This window comes from Ceratotherium simum, chromosome 3 (assembly GCF_057802395.1).
Source record: "Ceratotherium simum simum isolate JZ-2026a chromosome 3, ASM5780239v1, whole genome shotgun sequence".
Classification (NCBI taxonomy): domain Eukaryota; kingdom Metazoa; phylum Chordata; class Mammalia; order Perissodactyla; family Rhinocerotidae; genus Ceratotherium; species Ceratotherium simum.
The window spans coordinates 66,718,565-66,734,460 of record NC_141902.1 but is presented as its reverse complement, the minus strand read 5'-3'; the positions used below and the strand labels follow the sequence as shown (position 1 = coordinate 66,734,460).

General features: G+C 57.9%; 1 protein-coding gene across 3 annotated transcripts in view; it reads left to right on the top strand.

Annotated features, from left to right (window-relative positions):
• Positions 1-15,896, top strand: part of STRA6 (signaling receptor and transporter of retinol STRA6) — a 31,793-nt gene that overhangs the window by 14,685 nt on the left and 1,212 nt on the right. For all 3 annotated transcript variants that reach the window (XM_087428690.1, XM_087428691.1, XM_087428689.1), the window contains exons 4-18: positions 65-150; positions 1,213-1,352; positions 1,972-1,995; positions 2,177-2,343; positions 3,656-3,778; positions 6,087-6,154; positions 6,325-6,401; positions 6,660-6,721; positions 7,649-7,811; positions 11,510-11,585; positions 12,692-12,825; positions 13,973-14,090; positions 14,174-14,275; positions 14,987-15,150; positions 15,444-15,593. In XM_087428690.1, coding sequence (XP_087284816.1) covers positions 65-150; positions 1,213-1,352; positions 1,972-1,995; positions 2,177-2,343; positions 3,656-3,778; positions 6,087-6,154; positions 6,325-6,401; positions 6,660-6,721; positions 7,649-7,811; positions 11,510-11,585; positions 12,692-12,825; positions 13,973-14,090; positions 14,174-14,275; positions 14,987-15,150; positions 15,444-15,593 — 1,654 coding nt within the window. The remainder of the gene's footprint in view (positions 1-64; positions 151-1,212; positions 1,353-1,971; positions 1,996-2,176; positions 2,344-3,655; positions 3,779-6,086; positions 6,155-6,324; positions 6,402-6,659; positions 6,722-7,648; positions 7,812-11,509; positions 11,586-12,691; positions 12,826-13,972; positions 14,091-14,173; positions 14,276-14,986; positions 15,151-15,443; positions 15,594-15,896) is intronic.

The window sequence follows — 15,896 nt, the reverse complement described above, 5'->3', positions numbered from 1 at the left end:
GGTGAGGGGTGTCCTGGGGACTGAGGCCGGGGCACGCACGCCCTTCTCTGCGCTCTCCTTTCAGGTTCTCGTGTTGCTGCTGCTGGCCATGCTGGTGAGGCGCCGCCAGCTCTGGCCCCACTGTGGGCACGGCAGGCCTGGACTGCCCAGGTGGGTGCCGTGGCCTGGGCACCCCCACTCAGGGGGCCCAGCTGACAGGGCCGCTCTGGGAGGGGGGTGATTTGTTAGGTACCTAGAAGCCAGCTCTGGCCTCAGTGACATCCTCACCTCTCTCAGCCTGGGGCTCTCCCCACCCCACCTACATCTCTAGGTTTAGTCGGGACCCCCAGAGGGAGAGGGAGGGACCCACTCAGGTCTACCTACTCCTGTTTCACCTGCACCTTGATGCTTGAAGGCAGATTTATGAGGGACTGACCTCCAGTCCCTATGGCTGGAACTTTCTCCTCTTGTCTCCTTCAGCCCTACAAGCCCAGAGCCTGGGATGGGGATGATCCTGAGGATATGGGACTGGGCAGGCTTGTGTGGGAGAGACCAAAGGGTTGGGGGAGGTGGTAGGTGGAGCCCCAGGCCCGGGCTGCACACCCAGGAGGGTCCTGCCGTGCTGGTTTTGTGGGGAACTAGCCTGGGGTTTCTGCCCTATTTGTTGGCCCAGGTAAGAGCTTGTCTTGCCTGGGGGAGAGCTTGGGGGCAGAATGGAGCAGGATTGCTCTCAGAGCATGAGGGTAAGCTGGAAGGAGAAGCAGAGGGTCTGAGTGGCCTTCCCTGAGCCCAGAGAGGCGACGCCTGGGACAGCTGTGCCCGCTGTTTGCCCTCTGCCCCGGGGCCACACCCAGGCCAGGGCGGCGGCTGTTGCACAAGGATGTTGTGACTCTCCGCGCTCTCTGAAGGGCTGCCAGCCCAGACAGACCGATTTGTGTGGAGGCGGCTGTTTCCTGGAGCTTCCAGGGTGGGCGGGGGGAGCAGCGCTCAGGCTTGTTCCTGCTGTGTGTTTGTGTTAGGGGGGACTTCCCGAGTCCCTTCACCACGGGCCCAGAACTTGGTACATAGGAGTCATTCCGCAAATGTTTGTGGAATGGATGGATGAAGGGCCTCAGTTCCCCATCTGGAAAGTGGGCCTGGCTCTACCCCTCTGGTTTATGGAACATGGCACGAGGTGAGGGGAGTGCAGGCCCTGAGCGACTCCCTCCTGTCCTGTCCCTGCCTCTGCCCCAGCCCTGTGGATTTCTCAGCTGGGGACAAGCCCTGGACCGTGCCCGCTGCTGTCTTCATGGTCCTCTTCAGCTCCCTGTGTTTGCTGCTCCCCACCGAGGACCCGCTGCCCTTCCTGACCCTGGCCTCACCACCCAGCCCAGGTACCCAGTGCAGCTGAGGCCCTGGGCTGGATTGATGGGGTGGGAGTGGGTGGGAATCCGAGCGCTGGCGTAGGGCTCTTCTGTAGTGAGCCACGCAGCCTCCCATCCCAGTCATGAGCCACCGCCAGAGGACACTGTCCCGTTATCCTCCCCAACTGTCCCGCCACAGTGCCTGGAACCTTCCCTTCGTTGGTCCCAGCCTTTGGGTCGATACTGCCCTCTCCACTTCCTCTGCTCCTGTGCAGACTCCCCTCCCAGGAGGGAGGGAACTCTGGTTCATGGGCACAGCTGAGTCTCCCAGAAAGCCCAGCCCTGTGTGGGAATGAAGGCAGGTGGGGAGGGGGGCAGGGAGGTCCTGGAGAACTGAGCTGGGCTCCAGGAAGTGAATGTAACAAGGACAGCTGCCATTGAGAGGGGCCCTGTCCCAGTCCTCACAATGACTCTGCCAAGTGTGGATATTAGCCCCATTTCAGAGGAGGATGCTGAGGGTCCGAGAGGGGAACAATAGTGAAGTAGTAGCTTAATTTATTGAGTACTAACTCGGGCACTGTGCTGAGCGCTGTACACATACCTTCTCATTTCATCTTGCTAATTTACTACTGTTATTTCCATTTTACAGATGGGGAAACTGAGACTTCCAGAGGTAACTTGCCCAAGATCACAGAGCTGAGACTAGTCAGAGCCTGGATTTGAAGGCAGGGCTCTTGCCCACTGAACCAGCTGAGAGGCTCAGAAGATGGAAACAGGAGAGGCCTGGGTGGGCTGGACTCGGCCCCCACACCTGCCCCTCCATCATGTGTCTCTCTGCCCGTCTTGCCTTCCAGGGCCTTGGAAGATGCTGGCCCTGCTCTATTACCCTGCCCTCTACTACCCTCTGGCCGCCTGTGCCACGGTCAGGCATGGAGCCGCACTCCTGCTTGGCAGTGCACTGTCCTGGGCTCACTTTGGGGTCCAGGTCTGGCAGAGGGCAGAGTGTCCCCAGGCACCCAAGGTAACCACTGACCCACGATGGCCTGGGGCGGAGGGGCATGGAGGACCTGCTTAAACCCAGTGGCTCCTTTCATCTCTGTTTACATGCCGGGCTTCCCAGCCGCTGTGGATGCCACTCCTTGAAACACGTGCCCATTCCAAGCTCGGCCCCTCTATGGGAGAGGCTAGGGACAGGGCAGCTGGGCCTGCCCTCAGGAGCCTCAGTCTGGAGGGGCAGGGAGGGGGAGGGGCAGAGGAGGAGGAAGAGGAAGCTGAAATCCCCCATTAGTGATTCCCCAGCCTTCCCTTGGCCAGACTGGGTAGGATGAGAGAGCTGGAGGATGGCGAGCACCAAGTTAGGGATGGTCTCAGAGGGCTACAAAGAGAATTCCAGAACCTCAGACCCTGGTTCTCTGGCTGCTGGCTAGGGGTGTGAAGCTGCCCAGTCTAGAACCCAAAGGGCAGGGTGTTGGCTTCGGAGCCAGACAACCTGAGTTTGAATCCAGCTTCATCACTTCATTCATTCATTCATTCATTCAACAAACATATTTGAAGCACATATTCTGTATCAGGGACATTTGCAGGCACTCGAGTATGGCTGTGAACAAGACAGACAAAGTTCCCGTCATCCCAAGTGCTGCCATTCCAGAAGGGGAGACACAATAAAACAAACAAACAAATATGAAAAATGACACCAGGTGGTGCTAAGTGTTGGAGGAAACCATGTCACCTTTCTGAGACTCAGTTTCCCCCTGTAAATGGAGTTGATGACACCAGTCCCTGGGGTGGAGGTGAAGACTGTGGGGTTTTTCTGAGAGCAGGGACTTCGTTGGTTGTTTTCACCACCCAGAACCTGGCACATACTCAGCTCTCAATACAAATGTATTGAATTAACGAACAAAGTGAATGAACATTTAAGGGACCCAACCCCGGGAGGTAGGGCATGTGCTTCCCTGATGCCCAGGTTGCAAACTGCACATAGACAAAATTAGACCTGTGTCCAAAGTGCCAGGAACATAGGAACAGAGAAAGCGGATGGCGCCGTTCCAGGCCCCATTCCAGCCCCTGGGGTGGGGAGGAAGGGATTACATAACCTCCTCCAAGGGCCTGGGGAGGGGCAAGCACCTCTGCGGGGCCCGAGAAGGGGAAGGAGGAGGGTTTGTGCTGAGTGGCCCATGTTGGGGGTGGGGGTGATGAAACCCATGCCAGAGGGCCTGTGGCCCCCTAGACCACCCTCAGGGCCCGGCATGTGGTGGGAAGGGAAATGGAGCCTGGTCTTTGGCTGGGGAGGCAGGCAGAAGGTAGGTGTGTCTGTGTGTCTGTCTGTCTGCCAGATCTACAAGTACTACTCCCTGCTGGCCTCCCTGCCTCTCCTTCTGGGCCTCGGGTTCCTGAGCCTTTGGTACCCGGTGCAGCTGGTGAGAAGCTTCAGTCATGGGACGGCAGCGGGCTCCGAGGTAAAGGGGCAGGGCTGTGGTGGGCTCCTGCTCAGCACCCAAGACACCCTGGACTCCCCCACATCCGTTGGTCCCTATGTGTGATCATGCTGGGTACAGGGCCTGGCACACAGCAGGTGCTCAGAAAAGCCTTGCTGAGTCGCTGAGGGACCGGTTAGTCCTCCCACCCTAGGCAAAGGCTCAGCAGGGTCCTCGGCTGGCCCCCAGGATACCTGGAGCACCAAGCTGTGTGCACAGTGCGGACTCAACAAAGGAGAAGTGGGCCAGAAGCCAGGGAAGTCAATGCTATGTTTCTGGAACACTGAGGATCCAGCTGGAGAAATGAGACAGGCGAGAGGCCTTGTGCCTAACAGGACCTCTGCAGACGCTGACATGACTCAAGAAGCCCCCGGGGCCGAATCGCATTATGAATCAATTCTAGGTTGGAAAACATCATACAAAGGGGAGGGCTGGGAGAACTAAGGCAGGCTGGGAGGGCTTCCTGGAGGAGGTGAACTTAAGCATGGACTGAAGGACAGGGAGGATCTAGAGTGGAGAGAGAATAAGGAGAAGGCATTGCAAGCCTAGGAAACAGCCAGAGTAAAGAGGCAGAGATAGGTTGTGTCTGTTTTGTTCACATATAATTTGCAGCACCGGGCAGGTCTTATCACATAATAGACCCTCAGGAAATATTTCTGAAGTTTTGGCTAGGTGGGTGGAGGGGGGGTAAGTGGGTGGGTAGGTGAGTAGATGCATCACGGCTAGAGAAAATTCTGACAAGACCTGGAAGTCTTATTAACAAGCTTCCTAAGCACCTACCATGTGCCAGGCCCTGGGCTAGGTGCTACGGACTCAGAGCTGCTGCCCTGAGTCTGACCTCCAGGACCGCCCAGTGTGCTGGGGGAGACAGATATGTGCAGTGCAATGTGAGAAGTGCACCAGGGGCTCATCCAGACTCCTGGGAGCACGGGTGGAACGGGGTCAACCACTCTTTCTGGTGAGAGAGGAGGCAGAGGAGAACGGCTCCACCGAGGGAGCCCTTTCAGGAAAGGTCGAGGACACAGACGCAGAAGGGCTGGTTACTGTTCAGATGGGGACGGTGCGGGAAAGCCTGAAGGGTGGCATCTGGGACAGACAGCAGGCAGGTAGTGGTGCCAGTTGCTGACACATGCAACGCTGGATGAGAGCAGGTGTGCAGGGGACGATTGCAGTCATGGGGGTGTGGCGCTTAAGGGTCTGGCGGGCAGCTGGACCGTGGGTCTGGAGCTCAGGAGAGGGGCAGAGACTGAAGTTGGAGAAGGACTGAGGTCCCGAGGGTGGGTTCGAACTGAAGGGAGAAGAGGCTGGTGGGCTCAGGTCCTCCAGGGCCAGACCTGGGTCCCCCACGGGCCCACCTGACTGGGTTTGGCTCTCCTGGAAGCAGTAAGGCCCTCAGGACTTGTCACTGCTGCCTTCTAGATGCTTCTGGGGAAGCCCGTTGTCTCCTCATTTTTGCGGTTGGCTCAGAAGAGGGAGCAGCCTCCGGGGTACATGGCACACCAGGCACATCTCTCCCACGCCGTCTCCCTCTCCCTCCTCTTCCAGGGCTCTTCCCTGCCTCACTTCTCCCTCCGTTGCATGCCTTTCCTCTTGAGAAGTCTTGGGAGAAATAAAATCCTCTTTGGCCCTTGGTCAAAGAGGTTTAAGCCTCACAGGACCCAGTCAAGCTTTGAGCTAACCCACAGCTGCCCTGGATCCCAGGGTTGCCATGGCAACAAGTGACAATGGCCTATATTTTCCTAATGATCAGGGACCAAGGCCTCACCCCATCTTACCATGGGCCTCTGCCTCTTGGCAGGCAGCTTAAGGCCCGGAATGTGGCTTAGACAAATCTGGTCACCCTTGTGATCTCCCTTGAATAGGAGGAGAGGCCTGGGGGATCTGACCTGGAATGGCCCCATCCTGTGTCCTGGTCAGGGATGTGACCATGGGACATAGGCTCCCTTTTGCCCCAGTCACTGCTAGCAGAGGCCAGAGGGCCAGGAGGGAAGCAGTGATGAGATGTGACTGAGTCAATCTGGAGATGGTTGGAGATAGACCTGAGGAAGAACTTCCCAGCATTGAGTCTTCTTAAATAGGAGACTGATTAGTTTGGTTTTCATGGAGGAGGAAAAGGCAGCTTTGGGCGGCATGGACCTCATCCCCATGAGTTGGCCCTTCTCCATACTCCACCACAGCCAGGAGGTTTTCACGGTGCACCCACTGGGTGCCCACTGTGTCCCCTGAGCCAGGGCCCCATGGATGGCTCGAGGCAGGTCCCATCTGCTCCTCCATTTGTCTGTCCCCACAGGGGCTGCAGAGCAGCTACTCTGAGGAATATCTGAGGACCCTCCTTTGCCGGAAGAAGCTGGAAAGCAAGTGAGGTCCCGGGCACACGCTCTGGGCCAGGGGACAGGGCTGGGTAGGCGGCTTGTTTGGGAGACCGGCACTGGGCAGCACGGTGGGGCAGAGGTGAGGAATGAACCAGACTCTGGGGCTCCGGGCAGGGGCTTCTCCTGAGGGTCCCGCCTGCCTGGGTCTTTCCACAGCTCCCACACCTCCAAGCACAGCTTCCTGTCTCGGGCCTGGATCTGCCTCAGACACCACATCTACACTCCACAGCGAGGTATGCGGTGGGGGGCTGAGGTCATGAATGACAGGTGACCTTACCCCTCCCTTGCACAGAACAACTGCAGTGGAAGGCCAGCTCCTGCCCCGCCCCCAAATCCGTGTCATCAGGGCAACAACCCCAGCTTGGGCCTGGCCTTGGTGGTCCAGGGTCCTGTGAGCCCTGGTCCTTCTCCTGGGCCCCTTGGGAGGGATGGGGGCTCCTGGGCCTGAGTGGTGCTGGAGCTCACCATGACCCTCCTTTTGGGGTCTGCAGGATTCCGACTCCCCCTGAAGCTGGTGCTTTCTGCCACCCTGACAGGGACGGCCATCTACCAGGTATGTCCTGCCTCTGAAGTACCGTTTGCCTCTGGACCCCTGCCCCTGCCCCTGCCCTCAAGCCTGGGAGGGCTCAGGCCCAGCTCAGCTCTCCAAAAGCCCTGCCCACCATCCTCTGCAGCTGCTTCCTACCCAGAAGGGAGGGGACGTTAACTCTTGTCGGGCTCCCATCAAGTCAGAACGTGAGTTTGGAGTCACATAAACGTGGATTTAAATCCCAGCTCCGTTATTTACCTCCTGTGTGACCTCTAGCAAGTTACTCAACATCCCTGAACCCATTAGCTCAGCTGTAAAGTGGAGGAAATAGAATTACTTTCCTTTTTGGGTAGGTGGGAAGATTTAGTGAAATAATGTGTTTGATAAATCCCCACCAACACTACCATCTCCCTGAAAAAACAAAATCCTGGGAGGGAGGGATGATTTTTCTCCATCTTACAGACGGGGGGAAATTGAGGCTCAGAGAGGTGAATTTGAGTTGGCCAAATTCCTATGGCTAATATCTCAGGGTAGCCAGAATTTGAATCCGGATCTGTCTAGCTTCAATGCCTATGCTCATTTATAGGACGCTTTGCTTTCTCCAACATGGAAAAACTGGAAATTTTATGTTCCAAAGTTCAGGTAGATAGGTGATAGACAGAGGCGTAGATACACAGTTGTGCTGCTTGAAAGTACATTTGTGGTCTGTTAGGCTGAGGTCACATCTGTAACGTGCTGATTAGAGGCCTGAGGATGCTGCTCGAAGGGGCGGGCAAGAACCCTGTGATGGGTGACATGCAGCATGTGATGGGTGACATGGGCATGAAGCGTGTGCTGCTCGAGTTTCTCCCCTGAAGTCTCCCCGTTAGCTCAGAAAACACTTCTCCTGGGATGGGGGGGCCTGGTGTGAGCACAGCCAGGCCTGGCACCCTCATTCTGGGGCTCTTCCAGGTGGCCCTGCTGCTGCTGGCGGGCGTGGTACCCACCATCCAGAAGGTGAGGGCGGGGATCACCACGGACGTCTCCTACCTGCTGGCCGGCTTTGGGATCGTGCTCTCCGAGGACAAGCAGGAGGTGGCAGAGCTGGTGAAGCACCACCTGTGGGCTCTGGAAGGTGAGGCCTCCCGGGAGTCCCCGAGGGCCGGGAGCGAGGACGCGAGCTCGGTCCCAGACTGCCACGGACATGCTGGGTGCCCGTGGGCACATCCCTCCCCCTCTCTGGGTCTTGATTGCCTCATCTCTAAATTGGGGTGGTTGGAACTTCCAGTTCCAAGTCTCTGAGACCTGAAGGGTCCTCTCAGCAGCCCCTCGTCAGCTTGTGTGGTGTCTCCCGCCTTCGTCTGTGTCTTTGCCCAGTTCTGCAGGCATGGAGATGGGGCAGGCCATGCTGTGTGTGAGCTGAGGGGACAGCCCCAGGGCCTTTGCCGAGGTTGGGGAAGGAGGAAAGGAGGCAGGGATGTGGGACAGCGGGCCAGGTTCTGAGCGAATCCCCAGGGCAGGTGGGTGGGGTCTGGCGGGGCGGGGCGAATGCTGTCTCTTCCCCAATCCCTGTCCTCCTGGGCCACCTCCTTTCTCCTTCGTCCCTCGACAATGAGCCCCCAGGGCCAGGGAGCCATACCAGCCTGCCCTTCTGTGACTGATGCTTCCTTCAGCCCTTAGCCTGTTACCCACCTCCCCCATCTCCCAGGCCCTCCCAACAGCCCTGTGGGGGAGGCTGAGAAGTGTCCCCACTTGACATGGAAAGGACTTGCCTGAGGTTGTCCAGCCAGGCAGAAGCGGAGCCAGAGAAGAATGCAGTCTCCTGATGCCTCAGCTGGGGCTCTCTCCACCACCTTGAGACAAAGGCTGGTGGTCAGAAGTCGTGGGGCCTGCACCCTTTGCTGATTTGGGAGTCCCTTGCTGGTCTGGGCACCCTGGCTCCTGAAGAGTAACATGTGATGGTCAGAGCTTAGGCTGCCAGTATCGCAGGCGGAGGTGTGACTGCTCTGCAACTGTTCCTGGCCATTCACATCATCCTCGTCCCCCAGACCAGGCATGCTGGGGATGGAGAGGGGCAGGGAGTGGTGGGTGGGCAGAGGTGTGTGCAGGGACTGCTTCCTTCCCTGACCACCACTCCCACCACCTTCCTGAGTGCCTCTGCTCCCATACCAGAGGCTGCCCTGGAACTGCAGCTGTGGCTCCTAAGCTGGACAGGTGACAAGTTCTGGGTGGGCTGAAAATGACATCTCCAGGGAGGTATGCCAAGTTGGCTGCAGTCTGGGCCCCAGGCAGGATCAGACATGGCCCACATGAGCCTGCATCCAAGCTTAGGCCTTGCTCACGGCAGCCCTGTTAGGTCAGCATCGTTGATCCCACCTTGTAGAACAGGAAATCAAGGGTCTGAGGCCGGAAGTGACATGTCCAGGACAATGGATCCTGCTTCTAGTTGACATTTATAATCAGAGGCTGCAGTCTCCAAGCCCAAATGCTCCCACTTTGGATCTTCTTGGATCAAAAAGATCCAAAATGGGGCCAAACAGAGCAGTGTTTACTCTCCCACTTCACAGACAAGGAAAACTGAGGCCCAGGAGGATTAGAGATATGCTCAAAGCACTCAGCAAGCCAGGGGTGGAACTGGGATGAGATCTGGGCTCGGGGATCCTTTGGTTTGTTCTTAGCCTAAGGAACTAATGTCTTCTGAGCTCTGAGAGCCTGTTTGGGGCTGCCCACCTGGCACCTGGACCATAAGTCTGGCATTGTTCACAGAAAGCTCATGCCCTGAATCAGGCAGACTAGAATTCCTGCTCCATCACTCACAAGCTGTGTGACTGTGGGCAAGCCACTTCCGCCTCTCTGGACCTCAGTTTCCCTACCTGCAAAATGGGTGCTGAATCTACAAAGGCAACCTTGTCCTTGAGGCCATCGATCCGGTGGGGAAGAGAGATGGAGCCACAAAGCAGGGCCCAGGAGGGGGCAGGTGCAGGGCCCCAGAGGAGGCAAAGAGCAGGAAGATTTTATGCGTACCAGCATTTGGAGGGACCCAAGTTTGGAACCAATTGAGGGGAGAGGAGCAGGAGGCAGACAGATGGAGATCAAAGGCCAGGCCTGGGGCCAGGGAGGCTGGCTGACCCTTCACCCCATGTTAACTTACTTGCTCACCTGCTCAGCCTCAGCAGGCAGGCTCTTCACCCCTGGCAGAAACCGTCCAGGATGCACCTTCGCTGGTGCCGAGTGGCTCCAGGACGGATAGAGCAGGGAAGAGCTGCACATGCCCAGTGCTTTCTCCTAGCCTTACCTCTCAGAAAAGTGCCCCTCCTGCCACTGGAGGAGTGAGCCAGGGGCAGGCAGAAAGGCCCCAGGTCTCTGCAGCAGTCTTTCTCAACCCTGGTAACCCTGAGAATCACCTGGTAACTTTTTAAAAATCCCAAGGCTGAAGCCCCAGGCCAGACTTCAGCAACCCCGAGGGTGGGGCTCAGTGTCTGTGATTGAACAAGCCCTCCTGGGGGTTCTGTTGCAGGCCTGAGTTTGAGAGCGGCTGTAGCAGGTTCTGTATGTGTCAGTTGGGTGATTGATTTCAATCGTCGATAGAAATAAATCATTAGGGCTCCATCTTCGGAAAGCCACAGGGCAGTGGTTCTCAACCCTGGCTGCACAGTGGAATTACCGGGGTTGCTTTCACAAAAGCTAAGGCCTGGGTCCCATGCCCAGAAATTCTGATTGAATTGGGCTGGGGGGCAGCCTGGGCCATGGGGGTTTTAACAGCTCCAGGTGACCCTAATGTGCTGCCAGTGCCGAGACTCGCTTCTCCGGCTCCTATGGCTACATGGAAGTAGTGCTCGCCTTGTCTGTGGGTATTTGCTCCCCTCCCGAGTTTTTGGTGGGGATACAGGAACCAGAAACACCTCCCTGGGCTGACTGATGAGATCACGGTGCAGGCACCCTGGGCTCATTCTGGGTCTGCTTGGAAATGATTACACGTCCTGCTCCTTCACTTCCTAGCAGTGTGGCTGGTGGGTCAGGCCCTCTCTCTGTGTCTCAGCTTCTTCGTTGGTCCCATGTCTTGCTGTGCCTCTCCTGTGGGGTTGCTTTGAGGGTGCAGAGAGAGGCTGGATATGGATGTAGGGTGGAAGGCTTGCAGCCCTGCATCTCCGCTGTGCTTAAATACCAGGCTTGTTCACAACACACCGTGTGTTCTCCCCCGGCTGCTGGGGATACAGCAAACCCATGATCCGTGCACATGGCCCAGGGGGGCCGGGAGCTGGGGAGGAGGGGTTACAGCCTGGAGGAGATGGGTAGCAGCAGTCACCTCCTTCTTTCTGATGGACTCAGGCCACACTGCTTTGCATCCTCTGTGCCTGAACAAAGGCCACTGACACGGCCCAGGTGGGGTTTTATGGCTCATGTCATGCTGGGAGATGGGCAGCCTAGCAGGGTACCCAGCACAGCAAGCTGAGGCTGGGAGACAAAATGACCCCCTGGGGGCCACACGGCCAGGAAGCATGGAGCTGGATGCAGATGCCAGGTTAGATGGAGTCTCTTATGGGGATCACACAGCAATGGAAGCAGCAAGACCAGGGTGATAGCCAGGTCTGCAGCTTCAGAGCTGGCCTCTCCCTGTCTTGGCTACCATATATCGCCTGGCAGTATGGCTGGCTGAGGTTGGCGACTTATACTGCATCTGAGAATGGGGGATGTGGCAAGAGGCCTCCACTCGGTATGGGGTGTGGGGCGGGGGTAACTCCCACCCAGGCTCCACCCTGGCAGCATTTCGGGGGCTCCCAGGAGACCCTCCAGGCCCTGACCTCCCATTTTGCTCCCTCTCCACCCCTCCAGTTTGCTACGTCTTGGCCTTGGTCCTGTCTTGCTCACTCACCTTCCTCCTGCTGATCCGCTCGCTGGTGACACACAGGTTAGTGGTAGGCTCTGACTTCCCAGTGCAGATATGGGAAGAGGTTGGAGTCCTAGGGGCCTGCAGGACCCCTGACCCAGGAGGCCTGTGAGGAAAGCCCTGGGGCTGGAGGGAGGGAGAGCCTCCGGAGGCCCAGGTGTCACTGAGCTCACCTGCCGGCTGCCTTGTGGCAGGCAGAGAAGGCGGGCATTCCTGTGTGGTTGGAGAAACATCTGTGAGTGATATGGGGCATGGCTGACTAGGGGAGGGCGTGTGGAGGTAGCCCTCTGAGAAGGGGCCGCCTAGTAGTGCTGGATTAGATAAGGAAGGCACTGGGAAAGCTGGCATTCTATGTGGGATGGGAAGAAGAGGGAGGAGAGGAGGGGGGAACGGTGCCAGGCGGGAGGAGCTGTGTGAGCAAGGGCGCGAGGCTGGAGTGAGCCTGACCTGTGAGAATGGGAGTGCAGAGGTGGCCTGGCTGGTGTTGGGGCACAGGAGAGATTGCTGTGGGACGTTGAATGCCAAGCTGCTTCGCTTGCCCTTTCATGGTGAATGATAAGGAGCACTGAGGAAATGTGAGCAGAGAGGGAGAGAAGGTTCTAGTTGGGAGTAGGGTGGGTGGGAAGGGAAGATCCAGGCACTTAGCAACGTCAGAGAACTGGTCCATATGCCCGGTGCATTTGTCAGGCCTCAGGGTTGCTGCCCAGGGGTCTTTTCTCACCTAGTTGGCCCTGCTCAGGCTGGCATTCAAGGCCCTCAAGCCTCTGCCTGCTTGGAACCTTCCCTCCTGCCCTACTGGCTGAGCTGCAAGTCACTTTCCGTTTCTATGGTTGTTTCTCACTTTTCTGACTTGGCTTAGGTTGACTCTTCTGCCTGAATTTGCCTCCCTTGATCCCCACCCCACCCCCCACCAGCTTACTCTTATTCATCCTTTAAGATTCTATTCAGACATCACCTCCTCCGGGAAGCCCTCCCTGACCTCCCAGCCTGGGTTGGTAGCCTCCGCTGGGCTCCCACGGCCATGAGTTGTAATTAGACTGGGAGTTTAGCCAGAGGCTGGCCCAGAGGAGGAATGTAGGGAGTGTGTGCGCTCCCTGAGACCCCTGTCTTCCTTGCCCTCACCCCAGGGCCAACCTGCGAGCTCTGCACCGAGGGGCTGCCCTGGATCGAGGTGCCCTGCCGCAGAGCCTCCACCCCTCCCGCCAGGCCGTATTCTGCTGGATGAGCTTCAGTGCCTACCATACTGCTTTTACCTGCCTTGGTGAGCCCCCCTTGCCCACTCCACCTGGCCTCAGCAGCCCCAGACACTGGCCTCAGTGGGTGGGGGGAAATGCTCAGCAGGTCTTGGCTACCCCTGGGTGTCTGCCTGTGCTGGGGCAGGCTCTGGGGCAAGAGCAAGAGGAAGGACCCACCTTGCCCTCAGGAAGCTCACTTAGGTGGGGAGCAGGGGTTGCAGGACCCCTTGGGGAAAGGATACCCCTCACACGAGGATGGCCCCTGGGTGCCACCAGGTGTTTACACAGAGGATGGACCCAGGCCTGGAAGGTGGGAAGTTCAAGGAGGCACATTCCTGCTTGTGTAAGGGAGGGCTATGCCACAGTGGGCTGCCTCAGGAGGTAATGAGATCCCTGTCACTGGGGGTATGCAAGCAGGGTTCATGGCCATTGTTGGGGGCTGCAAAGGGAGTCTTGCCCTGAGGGAGTTGAACTAGATTAACTTCCAGGACCCCTCTCGGCGGACTTTCTGATTCTCCCCTTGCAAGCTGCAGTAAATAAAGCTCTCTGAAACATGAGGCAGCTGGGGCCAGTGTTGCAAAAGCCAGGGCCTGATGTCTCTCCCGCTGGTTCCTTCAGTTCTCACCTCCCCGAGGAAGAGGAGAAGGATGACAAAGGAGTAGAGGAATTACTAGCACTGAACGTTGTAACTCCTCATCTTGGTAGACCTTATACCTCCCAAGCCCTCTGGTACACGTTATCCCACATCAACAATTAGCCAATTGTTTCAATAGACAACTTGCGGGCACCTACCATGTGCCAGGCTCTGGCCAGTAGGAATGCAAACGTTAATTTAAAATGCAGTCTTGTCCCCAAGGACTCAGAGCAATTGGGGGAAAATAATGTTTGCAAAGCACTTTGGGGTTTTCAAAGAGTTGCCACAGACATCATCCCATTGGATCCTCCCGAGAACCCCCGGAGGTAGGGGCCACCGTCTCCACTTTACAGAGGAAGAAGCCGAGGCTCAGTGGAGCGATTGCTCCACGTGGCACCGCCAGGCAGCGGCAGAGCAGGGATCTGAAACCAGGCCTGCCCAATTCTAAAGCCCTTGGGTTCCGGCGAGTGGCAGGGGTGGGCTGGGTCCCGCAGAGCCTGAGCTTTTCCCCATTCCCCTCCCCCTCCCCGTCCTGGCAGGGCTCCTGGTACAGCAGATCATCTTCTTCCTGGGGACCACAGCCCTGGCCTTCCTGGTGTTTATGCCCATGCTCCACGGCAGGAACCTCCTGCTCCTCAGATCCCTGGAGTCCTCGTGGTGAGTGAGGCAAGGGGTGGAGGGCTCTGGGACCCCTTCACAGAGGGCCACTAACAGTGACACCCTCCCCACCTCGTCGGCAGGCCCTTCTGGCTGACCTTGGCCCTGGCTGTGATCCTGCAGAACATGGCAGCCCGCTGGGTCTTCCTGGAGACTCACCATGGATACCCAGACCTGACCAACCGGTGAGGCAGCTCCTGGGCTCGTGGCTCCCTCAGGCCCTCAGCCTCTTCTTTGATGTCTCCCTTTTTGTGCCCTTCTCCCTCCACTGCCATCTCTCCACTTTCTCAGGGCACCCAGAGGGTAGTAAAGAGAGCTTGCCTTACACGGGAAAATGGGGCAGCGGCCCAGCTTACTCCAAAATACCTCTCTGGTTACTTGTCAGAAATACTCCCATGAGCCTTCCCTGCTTTGGGGATCAGCACTGCTCTCTCCTGGGTCCTCTGTGCCCTCAAAACCATGTGCCTCCCCCACTGCAAGAAGGAAGTGAACAGAGACATTAATTCCATGTCAGATGCAAGGCTGTGGGTGAACCTCAGCCACAGGAGGGACTCACAGTCAGTGCGCAAGGGGCCCAGAGGAGGAGGTGGGAGACACTGGGGTCGTGGAAAGATCCAGAGGGACCTGGACTTAAACTCCAGCTCTGCCACTGACTAGCTAGACAGCCTTCGCTAAGTCACCCAATCTCTCTGGGCCTCAGTTTCCCTTCAATAGAGGGAGTAACACCGCCTGTCTCTCAGGTGGTGGGGAGGGCGAGCTGGGTTGAGAGAGAGCGGCCCCAGCACAGGGTGGGCTGCACAGAAGGTGTACTCAGTAAACGTAGGTACTCAATAAATAGCTAGCAGCTGTGGTCATCTAGGTGACACAGACCTCAGCCTCTCGTCTCCTCCACCCAGGCGAGCGCTCTACGCACTCACCTTCCTTCTCTTCCTCATCAACGTGCTGGTGGGCGCCGTGGTGGCCGCGTGGCGAGTGCTCCTCTCCGCCCTCTACAACGCCATCCACCTTGGCCAGATGGACCTCAGCCTGCTGCCACAGAGAGCCGCAGCTCTTGACCCCGGTAAGGTCACTGGGCAGGGGCGGGGGGCGGAGGTTGCTCAGGTTGCCCAAGCCGTGAGGGAGGGTCTGGCCTGACCTCGTCTAAGTGCTAACCTGTTCACGGAGGATGTGTGTAACCACGTGCCGTGGGGGTGGGCAGTGGACAGTGTGTGCATGTGTGCCCACGTGCAGTGGGTGTGCCACGTGCTCCGGTGTCCATGTGCTCTCATGCATGGAGTGCAGGGCACTCCTGCGTGTGTTAGGGGCTCTCTGGGGGGCCCTTCTCCCCCAGCGCTGCCATCCCCCGCCCCCCAGGCTACCACACCTACTGCAACTTCTTGAAGATCGAGGTTAACCAGTCGCATCCAGCTGTGACCACCTTCTGTGCCCTGCTCCTGCGAACACTGAGGCCCCGGCCCCCCACAGCCCCCCAGGACGGCCTCAGACTGGGGGAGGAAGAAGAAGGTGCACCTTCCCCTGGGGATGGGGGGAATCGAGCCCACCCGGCTTCTCCCAGGAAGGAGGCATGCCCCCTCCCCAATACACAGCCGAGTGAGCGCCAGGAAAACGCACGTTTCCTCTCTCCCTGGCTGCCTGTGGGAGACAGGAAGTGAGGATTTTCCTGGTGTGTCTCAGGGTAATTTTTTCCATGATGTGAGCACACACTCCCTCTCTCCACATGCGCAGGCACACACACCCTCTCACACAGAGAATTAAATGTCTGTCTTGCTAAGGCTCTGTCACCCCAGGCCACCCCCGCCTCTGCCT